Source organism: Engraulis encrasicolus, chromosome 23, assembly GCF_034702125.1.
Source record: "Engraulis encrasicolus isolate BLACKSEA-1 chromosome 23, IST_EnEncr_1.0, whole genome shotgun sequence".
Lineage (NCBI taxonomy): Eukaryota > Metazoa > Chordata > Actinopteri > Clupeiformes > Engraulidae > Engraulis > Engraulis encrasicolus.
In genome coordinates, this window is record NC_085879.1 from 38,257,242 (window position 1) to 38,282,900 (window position 25,659).

General features: G+C 41.8%; 3 protein-coding genes across 3 annotated transcripts in view; 1 reads left to right on the forward strand and 2 right to left on the reverse strand.

Annotated features, from left to right (window-relative positions):
* The first annotated feature begins 16 nt into the window (after positions 1 to 16).
* zgc:101583 (uncharacterized protein LOC494104 homolog) lies at positions 17 to 5,116 on the forward strand. The gene is made up of 7 exons (XM_063190832.1): positions 17 to 103; positions 629 to 764; positions 890 to 946; positions 1,347 to 1,437; positions 2,077 to 2,237; positions 3,783 to 4,049; positions 4,364 to 5,116. The coding sequence occupies exons 2-7, from the start codon at positions 629 to 631 to the stop codon at positions 4,726 to 4,728; spliced, it is 1,077 nt and encodes a 358-aa protein (XP_063046902.1). The 5' UTR covers positions 17 to 103; the 3' UTR covers positions 4,729 to 5,116.
* A 1,182-nt stretch (positions 5,117 to 6,298) lies between these two features.
* On the reverse strand, positions 6,299 to 7,458 carry timm8a (translocase of inner mitochondrial membrane 8 homolog A (yeast)). The gene is made up of 2 exons (XM_063190379.1): positions 7,278 to 7,458; positions 6,299 to 6,953 (listed from the first exon to the last, which is right to left on the reverse strand). The coding sequence occupies exons 1-2, from the start codon at positions 7,383 to 7,385 to the stop codon at positions 6,786 to 6,788; spliced, it is 276 nt and encodes a 91-aa protein (XP_063046449.1). The 5' UTR covers positions 7,386 to 7,458; the 3' UTR covers positions 6,299 to 6,785.
* A 2,142-nt stretch (positions 7,459 to 9,600) lies between these two features.
* The window catches only part of btk (Bruton agammaglobulinemia tyrosine kinase), a 39,068-nt gene continuing 23,009 nt past the window's right edge, over positions 9,601 to 25,659 (reverse strand). The window contains exons 4-18 of the mRNA XM_063189786.1: positions 22,602 to 22,683; positions 21,310 to 21,438; positions 18,784 to 18,839; positions 17,593 to 17,783; positions 17,308 to 17,370; positions 16,317 to 16,371; positions 16,020 to 16,099; positions 15,581 to 15,708; positions 14,681 to 14,755; positions 14,190 to 14,361; positions 13,156 to 13,372; positions 12,871 to 12,935; positions 12,075 to 12,193; positions 10,986 to 11,143; positions 9,601 to 10,436 (exon numbers count right to left, since the gene is read on the reverse strand). Coding sequence (XP_063045856.1) covers positions 10,365 to 10,436; positions 10,986 to 11,143; positions 12,075 to 12,193; positions 12,871 to 12,935; positions 13,156 to 13,372; positions 14,190 to 14,361; positions 14,681 to 14,755; positions 15,581 to 15,708; positions 16,020 to 16,099; positions 16,317 to 16,371; positions 17,308 to 17,370; positions 17,593 to 17,783; positions 18,784 to 18,839; positions 21,310 to 21,438; positions 22,602 to 22,683 — 1,662 coding nt within the window. The 3' untranslated portion in view covers positions 9,601 to 10,364. The remainder of the gene's footprint in view (positions 10,437 to 10,985; positions 11,144 to 12,074; positions 12,194 to 12,870; positions 12,936 to 13,155; positions 13,373 to 14,189; positions 14,362 to 14,680; positions 14,756 to 15,580; positions 15,709 to 16,019; positions 16,100 to 16,316; positions 16,372 to 17,307; positions 17,371 to 17,592; positions 17,784 to 18,783; positions 18,840 to 21,309; positions 21,439 to 22,601; positions 22,684 to 25,659) is intronic.

Sequence of the window (25,659 nt, forward strand, 5' to 3'; positions counted from 1 at the left end):
TTTCACTCTCCTTTCTTGATCTTGACAGCTCAGACCATCAATAGACATGTAGTAGCCCATGTAGTCTATTCTCAATGTAACGCGTTTGTCGTCGTGATGAACGGTAGGTCACACAATACATTTGCAATCGTACTGATCAGAGTAGCCTACTGATACGAGTTTTTTAAAGTTGTGCTTCAATTTGTTTAGTTCGCCTAGAGAGTTCTTGTGTTTTTAGGATTGTTGCATCGCACATGGTGGTGATGCAGCCTACATGTGATGACGCCTCAATAATAGCACATTAAAAAGCTCGATTCTCACACCACAATTTGAGGAAGTGGTTTCCAGCCTCGCTTGAATTTTAGCCATTTGGCGAACAACTTAAGCAGTAGGCTAAATGGTTTGTAGGCTCTATTTTTGATTTAAATATCCAGCAACTAAAACAACTGTCTTATACTACTACTAAAATCGCTGCTTTTAAGTTTTTGGTGCGTTGAAGTCTGTGAGTTCACATGATCACATGACTAACGAGTGGTTGGAATCCACCGGCTGACTGCACAGCTCGCAAGAGAATTCAGAATTGTTCAGATAATTGCCACCAATGCTATCCGGATGTTTTCATATCTGAAATGTTAGTTTACTATTGCAGATGGATTCTGCGACTTCGCTTGACTTCTACATTGGACTTTCTCTGGCCGTCAGTTCCTGTATCTTCATTGGGGGAAGCTTTATTTTAAAAAAGAAAGGGCTCCTGCGCTTGGCGAGCAAAGGGTCTATGCGAGCGGGTAATGTTCTCTCTCTCTCTCTCTCTCTCTCTCTCTCTCTCTCTCTCTCTCTCTATGAAAAGCATGGCATATTGTTCTCTCGCAGTTGAGCACAACTTTTAATGCTCGCCTTAATTCTGCTTTAGGTCAAGGGGGATATGCATACCTCAAAGAGTGGTTATGGTGGGCTGGACTTATATCAAGTAAGTGCCACTGTCAATAATGCTTGTAATGTCGGTCCACTCACAGATCTTGGATAGCCTATCCCAGCTTGCTCTCAGCCCGCTGTAGGCGCTTTGATCTTGTGCAGTGTTACACAAAGGTCACTTTATCCATCTTGAACATAGTGGGCTTTGTTTTCACACCCCAAAGGCAAAGTCATTGTTGGGGTCTTTGTGACAACTTTAATCTAATTCAGTCAGCCCCCAACGTATAGCATGAAAGGTTTATTTAATAAATTAAACCTTTTTGTGAGCTGTGTTACCTACCTTTTACTGAACTTTACATCTCAGAGTGAAATAATAACATATGTTTGTAATGTGTAATGTGTAATAATAACATGTTTGTAATGCGTAATATGTGTTGCTCATCTCTGTTTGGCAGTGGGGGCAGGGGAAGCTGCTAATTTTGCGGCCTATGCCTTTGCCCCAGCCACCCTAGTGACACCTCTAGGAGCACTGAGTGTCTTGGTGAGGTATGTTATCTCTCTCTCACACACACACACACACACACACACACACACACACACACACACACACACACACACACACACACACAGTGTACTACTGTACATGGTTAATGTTATGTTGAAGAGCCTTTTCAATTGTTCCAGTGTGCATTGTATATCCTTCGATGTCCTGAACATATTTTGACAACCTAATGATGGCTTGAGGGCTGGAACACATTTGTTTGTGGACATGGTGGCAAAATAAATAATGAGACTGAGCTTTAGAGTGCGGTTTTCTCCATTTTAAGCTGAACATACTTTTGCCATCAATCATTTTTGGGAATATTTACATAGACTACATATTGGGGCCATCAAAGCCAAAGCTTTTCAGGATTCATATTCACAACACCAGCCTCAAAATAATATTTTTGGCTGCCTGCCTTAATTATGTTACAAATGCGCACCAAAACAATTTCCAAAAGTATGGCACTGACAAATGCTTTTAAAGACTAACACCTCCCACGACCATTAAACTTTTTTGGGAGCATGGAACAGTGTTGCAGACCTTTATCAATTCCTTTCCGTTATCCCCTGTTTGATCCAGCACCTGTGTTACTGATGTGCGTGGATGTGCAACTTTTTTTACATCCTCTGTGTATCCCACAGTGCTGTGCTGGCCTCCTACTTCCTGGACGAGCGTCTGAATGTGCACGGCAAGATCGGCTGCCTGCTGTGCATCCTGGGCTCCACCGTGATGGTCATCCACGCCCCCCAGGAGGAGGAGGTGGCCTCCCTCAGCGCCATGGCAGACAAGCTCAAAGACCCAGGTAATATACTGCATACTGTATATAGTATAGGTTATAGACATTAAGGAAACAACTTATTTATAACAGGTGCCATGACAGACAATCCCAAAGACCCAGGTAATATATACTTTAGCTTATTGTCATTCTGGTAACAACTCCTTTATAACAGGTGTCACGGCAGACAACCTCAAAGACCCAGGTAATATATAGACAGTATTTATATAGGTAATTGCCATTCTGGTAACAACTCATTTATAACAGGTGTCATGGCAGACAAGCACAATACAAAGACACAAGTATTATATACAGTAGGTAATACCCAGGTAGTATGTAGCTTATCTCCATTTTGGTAACACCTTCCTTGTAACAGGTATGGCAGACAAGCTTAAAGACCCATGTAATATATCGGTTATGCTAAAGTGGAGAAAAACTGCACTCACGAGCTGAGTCTCATTATTTATTATACCACCATGTCCACCAGCAGACGCTTTCCCTGCCTTCAGCCATCATCAGTGCGTTGCACCTACAATATATGGGTAGGTTATAGCCATTCTATATACTGTCAATGGTTATGGCCATTCTGGTAACAATTCATTTATAACAGGTGCCATGGCATCACTTAGCCCTATGGTAGATAAGCTGAAAGATCCAGGTAATATAGTATAGGTTATTGCCATTCTGGTAACAAGCAGTTCCACCAAAAATACTGAATCAAACCAAGATATCGCAAAACACGCCCACTCAATGCAAAAGCGTGTGCTCAAGTTGGGTCTCCTAAGGGGGCGTTGTCCCCTACTACTTCTTTTTTTGAGGTGTTTGCGCAAGATGTGCGCTACCGCCATCTACAGCGCTAAGGGGACTTCATTGATTCTCAACCTCAGGACTGCAAAGGTCTCCTAATCGAAGGTCTCCTAAAGGGGCGTTCACCCAACATAAAGTGGATACCGGAAAAGAAACAAAATGTCGCTTCTTGTTAGATCCACCTTCTTTGGTTCCACTAAGCATCACTAAGCACCATAGCAGAGAAAAACTTAAAAACCAAGGTAATTCACCCAGTTAAAAGAGATGCCATAAGTCAGGACGTATAAGGATTTTCATGGGTTTTGCCAGTGTCACTTTGATGAAATGCTATGCAAAACGTGTTGGCACTAAAGTAGTTTATCCTGAAAGTCATGTTGGGGAGCTGGATTTGCACCTGGATTTGCACAGCACCTTTAAAACACCCTATGATGTTAGATTATGTGTCTTTTTCAAACAACTTTTTATTTTTACCCACTGAGTCCAGATTTCACTTGTCCAATATCATAGTTTTTGCTCAGTATTATAAATACGTACATTCAGAAATAAATTCTGTAAAATTCTATAAATGTGTTGTTTATGACAGCAGTACAGATTCCATACTTTCTCCATCATTTCAAACAACAAAGTAGCTAAATTCGTTAGCAACTATGGTTTTGAGAAATGCACCCCTGCATTGGTCAGGATTCATCGTGTTCACGGTGTGCATGAACAATGCTATAGATCTGCTATTTATGATGAATTTCTCTCCTATTCTGCATTGGTCAGGATTCATCGTGTTCACGGTGTGCATCGTGGCCAGCAGCCTGGTGCTGATGTTCTTTGTGGCGCCTCGCTACGGCCAGAAGAACGTGCTGGTCTACATCCTCATCTGCTCCGTCATCGGCGCCCTGTCCGTCTCCTGCGTCAAGGGCCTGGGCATCGGCATCAAGGAGCTGTTCGCGGGCACCACCATCCTGAAGGAGCCCCTCTTCTGGTGCCTGCTGGTCATGCTGGTGATCTGCATAACCATCCAGATCAGCTACCTGAACAAAGGTCAATTCTACTGACTTAATGCCATTCTTTTTAGACTTTTAGAGGGTTTTTTTTTTAATTCTTGGCATTTTTATGGCTTTTTTTTGTCACTTTGTTATTCCATGATGTTATTCTCACTTTGTCATTTCAAATTCTGTGCTAGCCATCCAGCATACATTAACCTTTGCCAAATATTTGCCTTTTTCGAAATAATCCATTTTTTTTGTTTTAAGCTGTTAAAGCACAGTGAGCTGCTACATCTTGTATGTATTATGCTATACAAATAAATGTATTATTATTATCAATTATAATAATATATATTGTTATTATTATAGCCCTGGACATCTTCAACACCTCCATCGTCACGCCCATCTACTACGTGTTCTTCACCATCTCCGTCATGGCCTGTTCGGCCATCTTGTTTAAGGAGTGGCTGAGGATGACGGCCGACGGGGCCTTGGGCACCATCAGTGGCTTCCTGACCATCATCCTGGGCATCTTCCTGCTGCACGCCTTCAAAGACATCACCTTCACCTGGGACTCGTTACCGCTCTACCTGCGCCAAGCGCACCAGGGTTCCCCGTGGGCCCCGCCCTACGCGCCGTTGCCGAGCCACGAGAGTGCCCCTGGGGACGACGGGAAGGTGCCACCCCGGGACACTGGCAACAGGGTCGATCGAGAGGAGAAACAATGGCACTAAAGACTGCAAACAAAGCATTGGCATATAGACCAAGCAGAGGGTGATAAATCTATGTTGCAGACTCACACCCTTGGCATCATTTAAACAGACGGCAATATTTTTGACGCCGAGGGGTACCTTGTCGCATGTCATGTTGGCTTAGACCTCTCCCTGACCCTAATATAACCGTCAGTGAAGACGTGTTTGGCGCCGAGGGGGTACCTTTGAGTTTGCCGTCACTTTATGACGCGAAATGTCGAAGCCTGGTCAAACGTGTCTGAATGAGGCCATCTTCAACACACTTGTGCTGTAATGGGGTTGTCTTTGCGCAACAATAGTGCCCAAAGCCCCAACTTTGATTTAGGTACTGTATGCTGTGTTTACACAATGTGCCTTGGCATGAATAGCACTTGATCAGGGTTGGGGAACCTATGTCTCGAGGGCCATTTGCGGCCATTTTATCAGGCCCCCGATATAATTTCAATGTTATGCATCTTCGCATGAAATATGACACATTTTGTAAGAAATCCTAGAAATTACATTACATTTACATTACAATTACATTTACATTACAATTAGGTTATATCAGGGGACCTAGAGATGGTGGGGTCTGTTTTTAAGGTGACTACTTTCAATAAAGGCATAAAGTGCAGGGGGATATCCTGGTTTGTGTTCATAGTACAGCCCTCGGAGGACTTTTACAGCCCTTGGAGGAATTTGAAGTGGTCCCTCGAATGAAAAAGGTTCCCCACTCCTGAAATAGATTCTGATTCTGACTGGGCATAATGTAGCTGTTACCTAGAAAACATATTGCTTTGTGTGTATGTACCATAATTTATCATGTCATGTACAGTCTGTTCTATTCACCCAAAGCTCCAAAAATCTTGTACTTGTGCTTCTAATGTTACGTGATCTCATGACCACTACCTTGTTTTGTATTCAAAAGGATATAAATGGACTACATTTTTATTGCGCTTTTTTCACTCCTTTGAGCACTCAAAGCGCTTTACATTTATGTCTCATGCTGAACAGGCTCCTCTAACAACTGAGCCACCACCGCCCCTTTGAGGCAGGTATAGGACAGAAGTCTTCATAATGTTTTTTTGTTTTAAAAAGTATGTTTTCAAAAGGTACATAATTGTTTCACAAAAGGGGTCTACGCCCAGTGACAAGCAGTTGTACCCACATAGGTACACAGTGGTAGGGTACCTACATTTGTTCCTTAGATAGTATGCTATTTATAGCATACATTGAAAGTTGGCTTGAAAGATAGGCTACATGCAAACACCCCCAGAGACGTTCTAAATGCATTAGAATAGAGAATCTTTGGTTGTAGTACCATGAGATTCTCATTAATCTAATAATGACAGCTAAGTCTGGTTACCTACAGTTGAACGCTTCATATTTGTTGTACCCATGTAGGTATAGTGGGAAGTTAACTTGCATATGTGGTATGATAGACCAATAAAAAAAACCTTCTTGCCGAATCACTGGAAAAATGCAGGCCTTGTAATTGGTGGTTTTATGTCATTGTTGGAATTGTCTATTTGCACAGTAGTGATGTTGGACTTCTGGAATAATTACGCAACAGTTACCACTTGTGTTTTTCCTTTATTGCAATATTCAATAACGTGACTCTTCGGACAAACTATATCCCATCATTTTACACAATTATAATGAAACAGAATCAAGTGTCCCTCGAATGCGAGCGATGACATTCAGTGACAAAGCGGGGTGAGGTCACACATGCGCGTTGCAGGCCTCATTTCCACCCCCAAAACCACAACACAGGTAACACACTCGCATGAAGCGACACCTCTAAACAAAATTACTCCAGAAATACCTTCTTCTGTGTTTATAGTCTGAGAGAGGTCAACGATTCCTCCACGACCTACCTTCTCAGGCGTTTTGCAGGCATATGCAACGAACAGAGGCACTTTGTCTTCCAAATGTCACATTTGTTTGGCCATATAGTTTATGGGGTTTCGCCTGACAGTACACAAGTAAGCTTGGAGTCATCCAAGCCGTACCTGCTGACCGGACACTGATTCACAAATTAGTCCCCATCAGCGCTGGTGCTAGTCAGACAAGGACTCTGAAAATGAGCCTCTCGAACTACTCCTCTGGGTTTGCTCAAGTCTGTTGAGGATGAATTGGCTCGTGTCAATGAACCGTTCCACACAATTCACAAAGCAGACCTCCGTCCTGGAATCGAGCTTTGGACCCGGTTTCTCCATACATTTTTCCTAAAACAGCAAAACGTTTCGTTTAGGGTTGGTTTCTAAGGCGATTGTCAGAATACATTTTTAAATTGAATGCCGCAAGACACCATTTGTAAACTGTCAGAGGGGCGGCAGGCCCAGCTGTTAGCAGTAGCTAGCTTTGTATAAGTTCAACCGCAGCGGAAGCGGCAACTGTATCGTTTTGTTGTGTTAAATAACATTCAGTTACAACGTCGACTCGTTTCTTTTATCATTTCACAGCCGTTTTCCGAGATTACTCGCAAAGGAATACGTTTAATAGATAACAGTGGCAGTGATAGCCAAGTCAACATAGCCCCACTCACTTACCCAACACACTTCAGTCATTTGATGAACCAGTTGCTGAAACCTCTGCTTTTGAGACTCGATTTCGATGAAGTGCTGCAGTTGAGGGTCTGTTGCTCCTGCGCCTTCCATTATAACTTTTCTTCAACACAGACCTCAATTTATGCCAATATAAGGGTTTTTTTCGCGAGACAAAGTGCACTGCACTGCCCCTGACCTTCACGTGTTTAGCTAGACTGCTTACGTCACAGGAACCGGAACGTCATTTGACCAATCACATTACAGGTCTATGGATAGGAGAGAAATGGTTGGACAACAACTAAGCCACACTGAAGATAGTCCCTCCCCATTTACTGTGTCAGTAGCAGAAGTTCTTCCAGTCATAGTAGCAAGAAGATAGAATCTACTACCTCTTTGATAGTCTGCAAGTTCTGGTACTAAATATTGCAGCTGGCTTGTTGGTAGTCTCTCTTCTACTTACCATGTCAGGAACAGCTTGCTGTATTAGTGCTGCTCTCTCTCTCTCTCTAAGGTTATGCTTGTAACAATGTAACCAGAGATACGTTTTGGTCCATGTGTGTTTGAAGTGACAGGTTTGCACTTAGAGGTGGTTCCACTGAACTCTCTTGAGTAAAACCATCTCTGGTCTCTGGCTACAGTACACTGTGGTTACTTATGTAATACATACTATTCATGACTACACTCGCCTCCAAAAGAGTTGTCGCCTATCCATCTGTTTGGAATAACAGCTAATAACCTGACTTTCAATTAATCACTTGGCTTCAGAAGTCACTCATATGAAAGCTACAACCCTCCCGAATGGAAATGTATGTACAAACATAAATTTCATGCACCAAAGAAAGATTGACCCTTTATTAAACACAGACAGGGCAGATTTTCACAAGACAAAAGTTTTGTCGCCTATCGAACATAATGTGAAAATGAGCAGAAAAGTCACTTCAAAACACTTCAAATACGCAGATTGGGTGTCATACTTAATCACTGAATCACTCTCACCTCTCCAGAAAATCAACTTTGGCCTTAGGTGTATGTTTAGGGTCATTGTAATCATGGAAAGCAACACAATGAAAATCAATGGAGTTCAATGAGAGATGGTGACATATTCACTATTCGTAGAGCAATACATGTTTAACTTCATGATTTAATCAATGATAAAAGCCCTCAAACACCTGCAGCATTCATGCAGCTCCTCATAAGAGCTGTATCTGTACCATGTTTCACTTTATGCACCATTTCTCTTTTTTCATATTCTTCATCTCAAACACCATATAGTTTTGATGCTATCAGTTCTAATATGGTTGATCTTGGGATCTTGACTTCAGAGTATGAGTCCCATTAGCCTTCATTTTTGTCAGAATTAGGCCTGACATACTCTTGGCTGGCTTTTTTGAGACAGGACAGTGGGAGAGACTTCTTTGGTGTTAAAGGTGAAGAATTTGGAAAAAATACATGGTGCCTAAAGTCAAACATGGGAGGGATACAGCTCTTATGTGGAGCTGCATGCATGCTGCTGGTGTGTGAGGGCTTTTATCGTTGATTACATCATGAAGTTAAAAATGTATTGCTCTACAAATAGCAAATATGTCACCATCTCTCATTGAACTCCATTGATTTTCAATGTGTTGCTTTCCATGATTACAATGACCCTAAACATACACCTAAGGCCAAAGTTGATTTTCTGGAGAGGTGTGAGTGAATCAGTGATTAAGTATGACACCCAATCTGCATATTTGAAGTGTTTTGAAGTGACTTATCTGCTCATTTTCACATTATGTTCGATAGGCGACAAAACTTTTGTCTTGTCAAAATCTGCCCTGTCTGTGTTCATTAAAGGGTCAATCTTTCTTTGGTGCATTATTTTTGTAAATTTATTTTCATTCGAGAGGGTTGTAGCTTTCATATGAGTGACTTCTGAAGCCAAGTGATTAATTGAAAGTCAGGTTATTAGCTGTTATTCCAAACAGATGGGTAGGCGACAACTCTTTTGGAGGCGAGTTTACATTATCCCACTGTGGTTTCACAAATAAGCCCATGAACTACCGTATCCCTACATGTCCATCCACGTCACCAGAGGCGATTCTGGGGTCAGGTGGGGCCCCAAGCGAAAATGCAAAAGAATGAATATTTGAACCAAAATCACCACTATTGTAATACAGTATGGGCTGTTATTCACTATCTAGGCTGGGGCTTGGGGGGCCCAAGCGGCTGCCTGCCTTGCCTGGTGGCAAGATGCGCCTCTGCACGTCACTACTCCTCACTCGGAGACACTGGGCCAACAATACACAGGTTAGTATTTGGAGTGGACATTTTATTTTGCTAGTTTATTAAGACACTATTGAAGTTAACTTTCCAAGCTATTTGGTCTGAATTTTAGCCCAACTTATCCTGCCAAAACCAATACATTAAAGCTCTAGCTTATTATTATTTTTATTTAAGTCCCAAGAATAATATACAACTCAGTAGCCTAATAACTCCCAATCAGTGGCTTCATAATAATAATAATAATAATAATAATAACAATAATAATAATAACAGTAATAATAGTAATAATAATAATAATACATTTAGGCCCATATTCTCAATAACAAAACCTTACAATTATTGACCATATTGTTGCAGATATAAATTGGTGATAAAAATTTGCTAGTAAACACACATTTGGGTATTCACAGTATTTTGCCTTCCAGGAAAAGACGGGAGGGTTTGGCTACATTATACAATCGATGGTCTGTACATCACACTCTGGTCTTCACAGTAAAAGTGTCTCTGATTCTGTAAAGCCAGCCCTCATCCGTATAGCTTGCTCCCATGGTGACAGTCTTCCTCAGTGCCTCTTCTTCCTCGTTGGGGGTATGGTAGACTGGAACAGCGTTGTTATTTATTGGCAGAGGTGTCAACTCCAGGTCCAGAAAGTAAAAACCCTGCCACAGTTTCCTTGCAACACAGGTGACTTCAATAAGTTGTTGGTCTACCTGTCTTGTGTGCACAATAATCAGCTGATTTAGAGCTGGTTGGATCAAATTCGTGGCACGGTTTTCACTTTCTGGACACGGACGAGATTGACACCACTGTTGATTGGTACATCCTCAACTACTGCATCTCGTACAGCAAGTCTTGAACATTCGACACCAGCTCGATGAAGGTTGGCCGGTCCTCTGGTTTCTGTGAATGGGTGCACAAGAGGCCATTAAATAGAAGGTACAGTATTTGTGTGCATGTATGAAGAGTAGCATTTGGAGAAGTAATTCAGCATTCCATCCTGACAACACCTAGTATATTCTAAGCTGCTTTTCTGAGTACTCATACTAGCATACTTTCTGACTACTGTATAAACCTTATTCCCAAAAGGATATTAATCATTTAGAAGTCCATATATAGATAGTATGTATAGTTCAACAGTAGAGTGTTGCCAGTGGGGTGAAAATAAGGATGATTCTAAGGACATGGCACTGACAGGGGGACCTCTGACACACAATTAATAATGTAGTACCGGTATTTAGTATTTTATCATAATCTTCAATGATTTGTATCAGAGGAGGCCCTACAGATATGGTAAGTATTATCAAACACAATTATACACATCATTCCAGCAGATCCTCATGAATCTGGACTATAAACTTCATCACATACAGACATTTATCATTTAGCAGTCCATGATATACAGTAGATACTGCTGCGATACATAATACTATCAACTAAGCACAAACGTACGTCTCTCCAGCAGATGCTCATGATGGAGTAGACTCTCTCATTGGCCAGTTGGGGGCGGTAGAGGCGAAGGCCAGTCGACACCTTGTCCACAATCTCTGAGTTATTCAGCCGTTCGTAGGGCATTTTCCCCAAGGTGTAGATTTCCCACATCAAGACACCTGAGGAGCAATGTTCAGTCGCATTAAAAAATAAAAACTAGATATAAAGATCTATTTGTAGAGAGTACATGCTCGACATTTGCAAGTAGTTTTAGGTACTGTGTTTGGACATTGCTGTTGATGCAACTCCAGGTCCATCTCATATGAAGCCAAAAGTTACTATTCAATACCTTTTGGCAAAATTAGGTGGGTTTAAAGGAACACTGAGTAATTTTCATCTTAGTTTATCCTGCAGGTTGAAGACATAAGCCCACATACACGTAGCATGTAATACGCAGTCGATTGCAGAGATGGTTCGATCCATCAAACCTACTCAGCAGTTAGAAGCCATGACTGTCCAAACGTTCATTACATTATAACTATCCTATCAGGCCAATGCAAAAAACAATGTTTTTTTATGTATACTATGATGTGTGTCTGCCTATTGGGCCTAGAGCTTGTAATAAAGATCATATATAATAGGCCTATTAAAGGTCGGGAAAATGACTTAGTGTTGCAGTTGAGTATATTGGCTGATGTTGGCCCACTATTAGACTATAACAAGGACTTGACTGCATGGACTCTACTGCAGGTCAAAACCTGTCAGTGCCCTTAAATGCACCGCACCCACTCATATCATTTCAATGGGAGAGGGTTTGAAGAAGCAAAGAGGAGTAGGTAGCCTATGTTTATATCTCATACTCAGCATAAAAGCATAAAGTATGCAGTGAGTATGCATAATGAGTGAAAGTGAAAGTGAAAGCCCAACTGGGAAACTCCAATTCCCATGGCCATTGTGACACAGTACTCCACAGCACACAAGTGCACATGGCACACAACAAAATTGCATTTAGGCCTCACCACGCAAGGGTGATATGGTGCACAATGTGATATCTAAGCATGATTATGTATTCAATATTGATATACGTAATTGATACGGGTAGTCACTGACCATATGCCCATATATCAGACTTGCTGCTGAATTTGCAATACAGCAGAACTTCAGGTGGAGACCAGCGCACAGGGAACTTGGTTCCAGCAGAACTGGTGTACTCATCATCCAGCACGTACCTAAGAATGAAATGGATGATATGATTATTATATAAGATAGACTCTGACTTTGTCAATACATTAAGTTGGCACTCTATGTATCATCCATTAACATTTAATTGGTGCAAACACACCGACTAAAGTTTCGATGTTCACCACACCTTCTTGAGTGTCAGCACTTCAGTTAAGTGTTGACTCTGAATATGTTGTTAACATCCGTGTTTGCATTGTCAGTGTGTTAGCATTGCACCCAACTGCCAAAGTTTAAACTGTAATGTGCTCCAGATTCTTTCTCAGGCTAGTTCAGTTGCATCAACGGTCATTTACAGTTTAATCTCTATAGATGCAAAAGTGATCATCCATATACAGTGACCATCCTTATTCTGTGTGTTTGTACTGTGTACAGGTTTTTCACCTGTAGATGGTCTTTGAGTGAAAAGCACTGTAAAACCTGTGTAATAATATCCATTTATTATGAAGACTTTCTCATTTGTATATTATTAGTTAAATAAATGTAAACCATTCAACATGTTAGGATGATAGGATGACCTGAAGGTATAAATTCCCCATGACAACATTTTATTTCAACAGGGTCGGCTACACTATCATGTCCCCTGTATATAACAACAAAACATTTCACTAGGATTGTCACCACCCTGGTCTTACTGAATTAGCCCCACTATTGCCTACCACATTACCTTGACAGACCAAAGTCAGTCACTTTGATGGTTCCATTGGCAGCTACCAAGCAGTTCCTTGCAGCCTGAATAAAAAAAAGTGAATCAAACAACATCTTGTCACAAATAAATAGAAATAGATAGAGGATAGTGTTGGTAATTAATGATTAATTGATCTGTTTGTAAAACTTGCAGACTTCTACTTTTTCTATGTCTGATATGCCTTTGTCCTGCACCTGGCCTCAGCAAGGTGGGATGTGTGCATGCATACTCTTACTCTTTTGAAAAACTGTTTGTGAAACTTACAAGATCTCTGTGGATGAACTGCTGAGACTCTAGATAGGCCATCCCCTCAGTCACGTCCTTGCACATCTCCAGTAAATGGATGGCAGTCGGATTGTTAAGGGTGTCCCGCAGGTAGGTCAGCAAACATCCGTTTGACAGGAACTCTGTGACAATGTAAATGGGCTTCTGTTTTGTGCAAACGCCATAGAGCTGAACCAGGTTTTGATGGCGCAGCTTCCTGGTTTTGTGACAAGAAGAAGGAAACTCCAAGTTAGCGCCACCAAAATAACCCATATACTATAGTGATTCAGGTACATGTTTTTTTTTTGTATAGAAGCCATTAAAGTGAAAGCAAATGTTAACATTGTTAGTTTATTCACATTGTTAGCTTGAGAACAAGTGGTGACAGAACAATAAAATGACGTCTGTAAATTAAGAATGGACATTTTCATTTTGAAAATGATATTCATTTGAATAAATGCCTACTTTACAATTACTTTTTGGGGATCCACTGTGTAGCACTTAGCCCATTTATTCACTAGAAATGCACTCAGAGAGTGCAGACCTCCGCCAAGGAGTCTGTTAGCTAGAACATTTGACTATGCTGTTACTGTAAGCGAGGCCAACTAGCAGACTGTGGCGTGGAACGAAGCCTCATACACTAATGGTAGCCAGCGGTATCGTGCTGTGACTCTCATTGGTGTGGTGGCGGGTTCGAGACCCCAAGGTGGGGTGGACTGCGCGGTAAAACGTCGGGTTACATTACACCCTATATTTTTTTCATGTCTTTCTACCTGATTTTGTGGAGTTAGAAACTGGAATGTCAAAACTTGACCTATCCTGCAATGGTGAATCAGCTGTTGAATCAGTTGAATCAGCTGTTCCTTTTGTCATTTCAAACAACTCCACAAAATTTCATCAAAATCCGTTCATTCAACATTTTGAGTTATCTTGCTGACAGGCAAACAAACAAACAAACAGACAAACCAACGCGACCCAAAACATAACCTCCTAGACGGAGAGAATAACCTGCACTGGCTGCACACAACACTCACATCATGACCTTGGCCTCCTCGATGAAGTCATCCTCAGACATGGATCCCTCTTTGATCATTTTAATCGCTACGTCGTGCTGGCCTTGCCACTTGCCGTACTTCACCACCCCAAACTGACCACAACCTAGTTCCTTTATGAAGGTTAGATGAGTGGGGTCAATCTCCCAAACACCTACAATGAGAGAAAACAACAAACCGCAGCAGACATGAACATCTTCACAGGCTAACTTCAGTCAGAAGTATCAGGCAGTGTGTTGAGTATCAGTTGCTTAGCTTATTGCTCTATTTTTATGTAATTCTTTAAATTATTTTTATTTTACATTACTATCCATTATATTATTATTATTCAGTGCCATTTACATGAACTTGCCTAATTAAATAAAAGCCATTCAACACACAATAAGGAGGACGAAAGCATAGCTTAGCAACAGAAAAAACACTAAAATAAATAAAAGATGTCTGAGGCATTGGATGATTGATCAAAAACTCACCATAGCCAAGGCCAAAGGGGGATGGCGCACTGTCTGCTCGATTGGACATTATATACTTCAATCTACTTACTAACCCTGAAAAATATAAAGAGATATGCTCATGAGTTTAACAACTGAATAGGGTACGTTTCACTGTTTCTCAAGCTTAAATAAGGATCCAGTATGTGACTTCACACAATTGCACGGTGTCTTTTAGTGAATCTACATACCAACATGTTATATTATATACAAAGGGCGTATTCAAACCTACCCCATTTGGTTCGGACCAGACGACCAAACGGACCAAAGAAAGTGACGTTTCGGACTTGCCTGGTCTGAATACGCCCTTACACTGTAGGCCTACATAACTAACGCTAAACCTAACCTTAACTAACCTTAACTTAAAGGGACACTGTGCAGGAAATGGTCAAAAAAGGTACTGCAACTATGCTGCTCATTGAAACTGGGTTGCCTATTGTCAAATGTGATCTTTACATGAAAGTTTACTAAGTAATAAACAAATATTTTCTAGTATGGTCCAAGTACAGTCATTTTTGCAGCTAAAAATGGCTATTTTTGGAAATTCTAAATGGCCTACCATGGAGAAGATCTCCTTTTCGTGTATGGAAAGTGCAATTTTCCCAGTCGTAATGAGTACTTAGAATTTGATGCTGGTGATAAGTATTCATGAAAAAGGTAACATTAGTGAATGGGCAGCATGAATTCTGGAAATAAACAACTAAAAATCTCACACAGTGTCCCTTTAAGTGTAATTACATGGTGTTACATGCTATTACCCAGTTTGTTACACTATACCTATGAAAAAAAGGACAGTAAAATGAAACCTAACCCAATATGAATACTGAGATAATTAACATTGCATAATGCATAATGAAGATTGACCCCTCCTGCTTGCTGTACCTGCTGAGTTGTGCTGATGGTAGTTGATGAGTTCTGGAATGGAGGTGAAGTTGTGTAACTGGGCCAGGTAGAACTGCCCTTGTGAAGTGGTGCAGATGTTGTAGTGTTTGCAGATGCCTGTAGTCTCCCTGCGGAGAAAACGCACGAGGTGCACAGTATGTCAAGCAACAAATCAGGTGAACCAATCAGCAGAGCAATCAAAGCAGTCTCCCCTTCTACAGTTAAAAGCCTTTATTGTTTGTGATTTTTGAGAAGATGCATGCAAATTCAGCAATGTCACAGGACATTTGTGCCATTATTCATCGCCATGCAGCAACACACCCACATTTTAAGAACTTGTCTTATTGTCACTTTCACTTTTGCTTATTAATGTTACTGTACTGTATGTTCTGCATTTTAAGGGGGGTTGCACTTAGTTCATTTACCGCCAGAAACTCACCCGCTAACTTTTGAGAAGACAGAAACTGTGTACTTCCCAGCTTTGCTCGAGTCACGAACCAAGAAGCCGCCATCCTTGTTCTGTGAATCGCAACAAAGAGAGCATGTGAACAACACCACCACCAAAAAAGCTCAATAAAAATGCCTCTAGTGTATACCCTTTAGGATACCTGGCATGTTTTTATTTTCTTCATTTACTACTGCAACAGATTCTGAAGATAGCCATATATGCAACTTTTCTCATGCTTTTATTTTTTCTATGTCTGTGGCAGTGCCTTGCGGTGAGAAGATGGTTTACCTCGGTCTTCAGTAGCTGCTCAGCCTGGCTTCTGTTCATGTTTTTGCAGTACCATCTGCCCAAACATAGACACATATAGTGTTAGCATTTTGACCTGTGACCTGGTGGGTGCCCAAATAAATTCAGCAGTGTGTTTTGAGTGATTGGTGTTTCGTGGTCTAGAAGATTTTACAGTACAGTAGATTGCATCAAACACTATTCCATCCCGTTTCATTTGATTTAAAAAAGAGGACACATTAATAAGCTTTTCATGTATTACTAAAGACTAAAAGACTAAATGCATAACAGTATCAGCCCAGACAGGGCACAGGAAAGTGTTGAGTTTCCTCTTAATTTCCTGTGCTAAGTAAATGCAAAGTATCAGATGGTCTACTCTCATAGCTCTTTCATGCACATAGTATTGCCGGCATTCACTGTAGCCTATAATTACATCATCGATCACAACATTAAACATTTACCGACAACTTAGGAATGTGCAGCACTTTGTTTGTTTCTGGTGCACTGTGTAATATTTTTAGTAGTTTCCAAAATTCATGCTGCCCATTCACAAATGTTTCCTTTTCCACTAGCACTTACCACCACCATCATATTCTAAGTTGTCATTATAACTGCAAAAATCACACTTTTCCTAAGTGTAAAGGTTGATCTCCATGGTCTGCCATTTTGAATTTGACATTTTAGCTGCAAAACTTATTATACTTTGGTCATACCAGTAAATATTAGTTTGTCATTTTGTAAATATTCATGAAAAGATTACATTTGGCAAAATGCAGCACAGTTTCAATGAGCAGCATAGCTGCAATACAAACTCTGGCCACCATCCTACACAGCACACCTTGAAAGTGTTGTTGAAAGTTTTTACATCGTAACAACATTGCTATGAGATGACGTTAGTGTGAGTCTTAAGTAAGAGATGGCCATCTTCACCATTTTGGTGACACTAACATAGGATCTGCATGAAAGGGTTAAGATCAAGATGGTGGGCACTTACTCAAACCTCTCCAGTCCATTCATTGCCTCTGTGACATAGTTACTTGGAATGTATCCTTCCCTCCTATGAAAGATCAGCAATGAAAAAGAAATGGCACTACATTATTTCAGCCGGTTAAGTGAACAGCTTGAATAACTGACCACTGACTGATATACTTCACAGTGACTGAAGTTAAAGTTGACTGAGTGTGCATCCATATTCTACGATAAAATCTGCAGTGGCTTTATATACATATTTATTTATACACTTTATACACATTTATACTTTATACAACTCTGCCCGTACCCATATTTGTCTTTGGCCCTCCACCAGTTGGCGTCGCCCATCTCCAGGATGGTGTACTCCTCGTCCTTGCGCAGCTCCAGGTCCTGGGGGCCCTGGGGGACGTAGGGGTACTCGGCGATCACCGTGCTGCCCGGACCGGGGCCCTGTTGCTGCGGCGGAGGCTGTGGAGGCAGCGGCCTGCAGGGCTTGTCCTGTAAGTGGGACACACATGCACATGTGTGGACTGGAGGGAGACATGACTTAACCCATTTTAGCGTGATGACTCGTAAATGTTGTTTGACCTTTGGTGCCCTGGAGCGACATATACTGTACGCTGCATTCAGGCTCTTGAGATTTTAGCTTTTAAAATAAAAATGTGAGTATGTTACAGCTGAATGAACACAATCAAATGCAAGAGGAGGGTCTACTTGGCTTAAATGTATTTCATGTTTTATGAGCTTCGGGGGCTGAGATATTTAGGTTTGTAAAGACTGAGGGCAAGTTTCCCAACAAGGGCTTAGACATTCAGCATGCATTTTTTGCAGGTGCTTTATGTATTTGGGCAGTCATGGGTGAGCGGTTAGGGCGTCAGACTTGCATCCCAGAGGTTGCCGGTTCGACTCCCGACCCGCCAGGTTGGTGGAGGGAGTAATCAACCAGTGCTCTCCCCCCATCCTCCTCCATGACTGAGGTACCCTGAGCATGGTACCGTCCCACCGCACTGCTCCCCATGGGGCCCCACTGAGGGCAGCCCCCTTGCACGGGTGAGGCATAAATACAATTTCGTTGTGTGCAGTGTTCACTTGTGTGCTGTGTCACAATGACAATGGGAGTTGGAGTTTCCCAATGGGCTTTCACTTTCACTTTCACGCTTTCACTAAACTACATGGACTGGACTACAGAGTCATTTTAAAGTCATTTTACTCAGTTCAGAGCTATGCACAGTTACTGCCTTTTAGCCCGGTAGCCTACCGGGGAATAATGGGCACCAGTCAAAGGGCAGGATATTCATTCACCAGGTGACAAATTGTATTTTCTGGCTATTTATTCATTATAAATAATCTTATAGCTATATTCTTTCAGAGGGCGAATATTTCTAGCCCTGTGAAAGAAAGAAAGAAAGAAACAAAGCAACAAAAAAGTAAAGAATAATAAATAAATAATGAAATAATGAAAGAAAGTTTAAAAAATCATGAATTTAAAAAGACTGACCTCCTCTGGGGTGGGTGGTAGAGGTTTTCGGGATTTCCGATGTGATTGTTTGAATCCTTCAAAATAAAATGACACAGAAAGCGTTTATTCTATGAAGACATCATCCCCAAAATGACAACCATATGCAGTACATATACACAGGGCCGCTGACAACTTTTTCTGGGCCCAGGACAAAGTCATTCGAAAGGGCCCCCAGCCCAATAGATTAAACGTAATGGGAAACTAATTCTGGGCCCCCTATCTCCCTGGGCCCGGGGCAACATACTTGTCGGCGGGCCTGCATATACATGCCAACCATATACAGCAGAGTAGCCTACATGCAAATGGATATGTATTGATCCACAGCTTGATAATGGTACTGGTACATTGTACAATCTATATTTCCATAAAGTCCTGTACATTTGATCTATTATTCTCCTCTACCCACAGCTATTCTTATCTATTTCTATATTTTACATTCTTATCTACTACTTCCTCTTTGCTATTCAATGAGCTGTTCCAAATGACATCGCGCCATACACAGTAAAAAAAATACCAGTGTTACAGTAATATAACTCCTACAGAGTTGAAAGCGAAAACAATTGTTCCCACTCAAAAATACAGTTTATTTTACTCTTTGGTCAGTGTAACATTTTTCAGAGTTGGCTCCACTGAATATTGTGCAAATATTAAGAATTGTAGAGTTTAAACGACACTGGCCACCTTCACAATTTTACACTGACTCCACTGCCAGGAGTAATTTGACACTCCACAGTGTTGCAAATACCATATGTGGATGTATATAAGTTTACTCTGAAATATTGACAGCCCATTTTTTACGGTGTACTTGGCATAACAAAAATAAAGACATACAGTATATGCAGTAAGTTTTGCGTGTTAATTCAACATATTTAGTGTTGACTTAACTCATTGTGTTGATCCTGCAGTCTAAGTGAATAAAAAATGAAAATGTACTCTTGTATCAGACTCGACGTCTGTAACGTGAAGAAGTCAATACAATGTTCCTGCAGTGTTATGGACTAGGTCTTTCATGTTATTGCACTATACTGCCCTACAAAGGCAAAGTACAGTAACTACTTAATACTCTTTTGTCAGAATGGAGTTTAGATTGAAAATGGTTTTCATTACTCCTCCTTTATCTTGTGACAAAGCCTTATGGTCCAAAGTGTCCTGTTTTAGAGACATTTCTATGTCAAATTTGCAGTAACCAGAATATCCAAAACAATACCAAGGCTTTGTCAAAGCCTTTGAAGCCATTTTTCTCAGTTTCAAGGTTGGCATATTTGCTGCACTTTGTCTTTGTGGGGCAGTATGGACCAGTGATTCCCAACCAGGAGGTACATGATGTACCACTAGGGCATGCCAGCACACTGCAGGCGGTACTTGTAATAAAATATAGTAAATGTATGGACTGGAGCATGGTTAGCCAGGCCATGCCCTCCTAGTGACACAACACCTTCGCCGTTGCTTCTAGTCAGGCCAAGAGCAATGTAAATATCGTTTCTGATCTCCCAAAAAAAGGGAACTCCACCCACTTTTTTCGGACACCAGTAAAACAGTAGCAAATCTAAGGAGGTGGGTCAACCATGCCATTCGGGAAACATTCATTGTTATGGTCTTAGTCAGACCAAGTCTCGAAGAGATTTGAAAGCTGATGATAATCAGGCCAGAGCATGGTCACATTCAGTGGTGTAGTTAATTTTTTTGTGGTGGGTATACTGTATATTTGAGCATTTTCTGAAGTGGGTATACTGTATATATTTGTGCCATTCTAAATAATGGATCAATCAATTATAAGTGGGTATACTGAAATCCCTGAAATTTTGAAGTGGGTATACTCCGTATACCCACGTTCTACATAGACTACACCACTGGTCACACTGGAATAGAGGAAAAGATATAGGGTATGAGAAAGGTGGATACTCATAGTATGACAGAAAGGCTTAGGGGACATGCAAGAAAGAAAAGGTTGGGAAATACTACTATACTGCTGTACTTTGTTTTGATCCCACACTTGCTTGTATGTCCTCTTTGAAAGTGGCTTTGGTTAAAAGTGTCTACTAAATCAAATGTTATGTAATGTAATGTAGCCTGGTTTTACCAGACCACATTAATTACTTTGTAATTCATTTTTGGTCTGGATCCTCGATGCCCTGGAGCACTTGGGTGGGAGGAGTGAGCTCAGCTCTGGTTTGAAATGAGCTCTGACCAATTGCTGACAGTTGGCGTTCATGACGTATGTCATTATGCTACCAAGTCAGTTTGCTTATTGACTGGTAACACTGCCCATCTGGTGGTCGTCGACTGAAAACCCTCCCCAGAGAAGTGTAATCAGACCATTCGTGAATTACAAGGTAATTCAAAATGAATGGTCTGGGGTGCGTTTCTCGAAAGTGTAGTTGTTAGCCAGTTAACAAATTGGGTAGTTGCCAATGGGAAATTACATTGCAAACAACAAAGAAGTTACCAAGTATGGCTTCGAGAAAAGCACCCCTGGCTCGTCAGGCTAGTAATGTAGACCCTTACCGCCGTTCCTGGTCTCCAGCACTCGGCACCCCATGGCTTGCTTGACCACCTGCTGGCAGCATTTCCACACGCCGTCTTCCCAGAAGCATGGGTGGTACTTTTGCATCAGGTCCTTGTTGAACCTCACAACTTTGGCCCAGAAAGAGAGAGTGGGAAGGAAGGACATTTCCATTAAATAAACACCAGATTTGCATGAGTGACGAGAACTCTCGCGCACAGGTGGCAGATGCATTGGGATGTCAGGATGTTGGATGACGAGTGCATGATGTGATGTGGTGTGATCAGAGTGGTATAACGTAGGAGTAGAAGTGCTAACATGTCATTACAAAACTAGTGGTATAATATTACAATGTTGAAACCATGTACCGGTAATATCACGCCACTAGTGTTGTAATTACATCTGTAGGAGTACGTTTACTCAGGGCCGCTGCTAAGGTTTTGGAGGCCCCTAAGCATAACTGGTCAGGAGCCCCCCCCTCCCAATATAATAATGATAATGATATACGTTTTTTAGTCAATTTCAATTTAGGGCCCAAGTGGCAAAGTGGTTGAGGCCCTAAGCGCTCTGCTTACTCTGCTTATGCCTAGCGGCGGCCCTGCGTTTACTTCTACTTTGTACAACGCTGGGTGTGTGATGTGGTGTTAGCTTCGTAAACTAGACGAGCCCGCCCAACGGCTAAAAAGATTTTTGTCTGACGAGTTGGTCCAGTCCTGGTCCTTGTAAGATAAGATTGCCACAACAGGCACTTGCCCGGCACTTCTGGAGACAGCATAATGGCTATGCAAGTGTTTGACAGACTGGTCATAGTGTTGGCCATTGGCGTGCACAGATAGGGACGAGGTGGTGCTAAAGCAGCTGCCCCTAACTGCACTAACTTTTTATTCCTGATTTCTGAGTCTCCAAATGTCCCAGCAGGCTAGAATTTATCATAACAGTCAGGCCCCACTGACGGTTTTGGGCGGAATTGCACTAAGATCATCGAAAATGCCAAAGACAGCAAACCAATTTTCACCTCCATGTCAATGTCGATATGGCCAAGCTATCTAGTTCAAGGCAAGGAGTTAGGGTCAGGGTCCGGTTTAGGGTTTGAATATATTGAACCATGAGATTCCAGACTAGGTCAAAGTCAAAAGTGAACTTTATGGTCAAAGTGTACTTTATGGTCAAAAATCTATGCAACAGGTTTAACACAGACAGACACACACGCGGTCTGGTTTGGCTCGGCACGCTGATGTGTTATGTTTGTATCATGAACATTTTAATATATGGACTATTACGCTCTCATACTCACCATGCCGTATCCTGTGGATCCATTTTTTGCGGATCTCGTCGGACTTGGCGAAAATGTAGAGGGGTCCTTCATCATAGATGATCTGTGTGCAAGAGGAGAAACGGAGAAATGTTGTGAGGGGTTCAATTGCAAGTGTCAAGTGCAGCCCTGGTAAACGCTGATATTGCTGTGTAGCCAGGCTGCGACCTCCTAGTGACGCAACACCTTCATTGTTGCTTCTAGTCAGGCCAGGAGCAATACAAATATCGTTTCTGAGCTCCAGAAAACCAGGAACTCCTCCCACTTTGTCGGAAAGCAAACAACCAGTTGCAAACCAAGGGAGGTGTGTCAACCATGCTGTTTTGGAAATGTTAATTTCTATGCTCTTGGTCAGACCAAGTCTCGAAGAGATTTGAAAGGCTAATCAGGATAATTGCTGTATTTGTAGCAGGGCTGGACTGGCCATCTGGCATAGCGGGCATTTCACGGTGGGCCCTGCACCCTCGTGGGCACCTATGGGGGGGAGGAACTTTAAGTTGAAATGTTCTGAAAAACGGTCAAAAGTGTAACTGCTTTATGGTGCTGACAATGTTTTCGTGTGTGTGTGTGTGTGTGTGTGTGTGTGTGTGTGTGTGTGTGTGTGTGTGTGTGTGTGCATGTGCGTGTGTGCGTGTGGAGGGGGAGGGGGGTGTAGGGGACACTCATGTGATCACTCAAGAGATTTGCTTACTGTAGCCTATTTCCGTGTGTGTGTATGTTCATATGTTTTTATGTTTTATGTTCTGCCAGGTAATGCAGATGTAAACTAGAAATGCCCTGTGCCAAGGAAGTTGTTGATAGAACATTTGACTATGACACCCTTTTTCCAAGTCTTTCTGCCTTCTTTTTGTGGAGTTAGAAACTTTAATGTCAAAATTCGCCCTCTCCCACAATGATGAAGAATCTTTAAAACAACCCTGGATCCGGACTGTGATCCGGATCACCACCAAAATGTAATCACTTGGTCCTTTTATCAACAACTCCACAAAGTATATATTCTATAGTAACATCTGTTAATTACTTTTTGAGTTATCCTGCTGTCAGACAGACCGACAAACCAACGCAACCGGAAAAATAACCTCCTTGGCAGAGGTAATTAGCCTGAGGCTAACGCTGGTGCAATGCATGGAATGGCAACATATGAGTTTTAATTGTACATGGTCACTAATAAACTAAACTGAAATTGAAATTGAAATATTACTCTTCTTACATCTACTATAGATAGATTTCATTTTGTGCAAAAGTCAAATGAATCTGTTACAGTGTGTCAAATTGAGGTTTACAGTTAGTCGGTCAGTAGTTCTCTGGGTCAAGAGCAAACAACTGACACGCAGAGAGAGAATGGAAGTGTGGGGAAAAAATAGTGTTTACACTTTAAAACTTAAAACGATTGACCATTCCAGGTGAGCTGTGTGTGTGTGTGTGTGTGTGTGTGTGTGTGTGTGTGTGTGTGTGTGTGTGTGTGTGTGTGTGTGTGTGTGTGTGCTTATGCGTGTGAGTGTGTGTGTGTGTGTTTATGCGTGTGAGTGTGTTTGTGCATGCATGTGTGTGCGGTAAGTTGCAACACCTGCTGTGCACATGGGCTTCTTTTTCGAGAGACAGAAAGACCTGGTTTCACTTCTCACTATCCACTTTCATGAAGTCAAATTGTGTCAACCCTTTTGCTGTGCTCTCAGAGTATCGGGGGAACTGTTCTGGCTCACAGATGTTAAGTGTATACACCGGCACACAAACAATCAATGCTCATCTCAGTTCCCATCTCTGAGGCAGAACTCAAAAGCCATGGAGCATAAGGCTTGGACAGACACGTCAAAAAGCACTGTACATTTGGTTCATGTGGTGCAGGGAGCCTCAGAAGCCTGCTCTAGCTACTTTTGACAGTACTGGCCCAAAAAATAACAACTTTGGTGACCTCAAAGTTGACCTTGGGGGTAACATTGAGCTGCCTTGGTAGGGTTGGTTTTGTTGTTTATAAACACTGCATTTACAGTGTCACACAAATGTCTACTCCAGTTACACACCAAGTCTGTTTTCTTTTGTGAGAATAAATGGATGGATGAGTGAATGGGTGGACTAATGGATGGATGGATGGATGGGTGGGTGGATGGGTGAATGGGTGGACTAATGGATGGATGGATGGATGGGTGGGTGGATGAAAAGATGGATGGATGGATGGATGGGTGCATAATGGATGGATGGATGGATGGACGGATGGATGGATGGATGGATGGATGAACAGATGAGTGGATAATATGAATTCATAGATGGATGGGTACATGGATAGGAGGATGAGTCGTAGGTAACCAGATGGATGAGAGAGTGATGCTCACAGAAGTCCAACAGCAAGTCAGTATATTCAGTAGACAAATATTTATCTATGCCGAGAATGTCTACAAACCAACAGTATCCTGTCCTATAAAGGCAAAGTACAGTAACTATGCCAACAGTGAATGAAACTGCGAATAAGGCCTTCCAACTAATGGTAGGCCTATTAGGTCGAATATTGTAGTTACTGCAAATTTGACATAACACTGTCTCTAAAATGGGACACATTTGGACCATTAGGCCAGGGGTATTCAATTATATTTCAACAAGGGCCATTTTTTCAAATTCCTCCCAGTAAAGGGGCCGAACTATACGTATGTATTATGGTTGCCGACTGTCAATGAAAAAAATATGGGAGACTTCATTGAAGTGGAGGGTTTGGAAAAATTTGCATTTCTTAGATGTAATTCGCAAAGCGGTATGTTGTCCCGGGCCCTTTGGATAGGGGGCCCTTTCAGATGACTTTGTCCTAGGCCCAGCAAAAGCTGTCAGCGGCCCTGTGGGTTAGTGACGTTTCAGCAGTAGCACACGTCAGGGCGGCGCAACGACAGCCAGTGCCACTATTGTACGGAATTCTTTTTTTGTTTAGTTTGTTTTTAAGTGGACTATCTAAAAGCATTTTCATTGCAGCATATCAACCACCAATTGCTAGTTAGTTTATGGGCATTAGATGTCGTTGTGCCACCTGACATCTGAGCCACCTGACGTCTGAGTC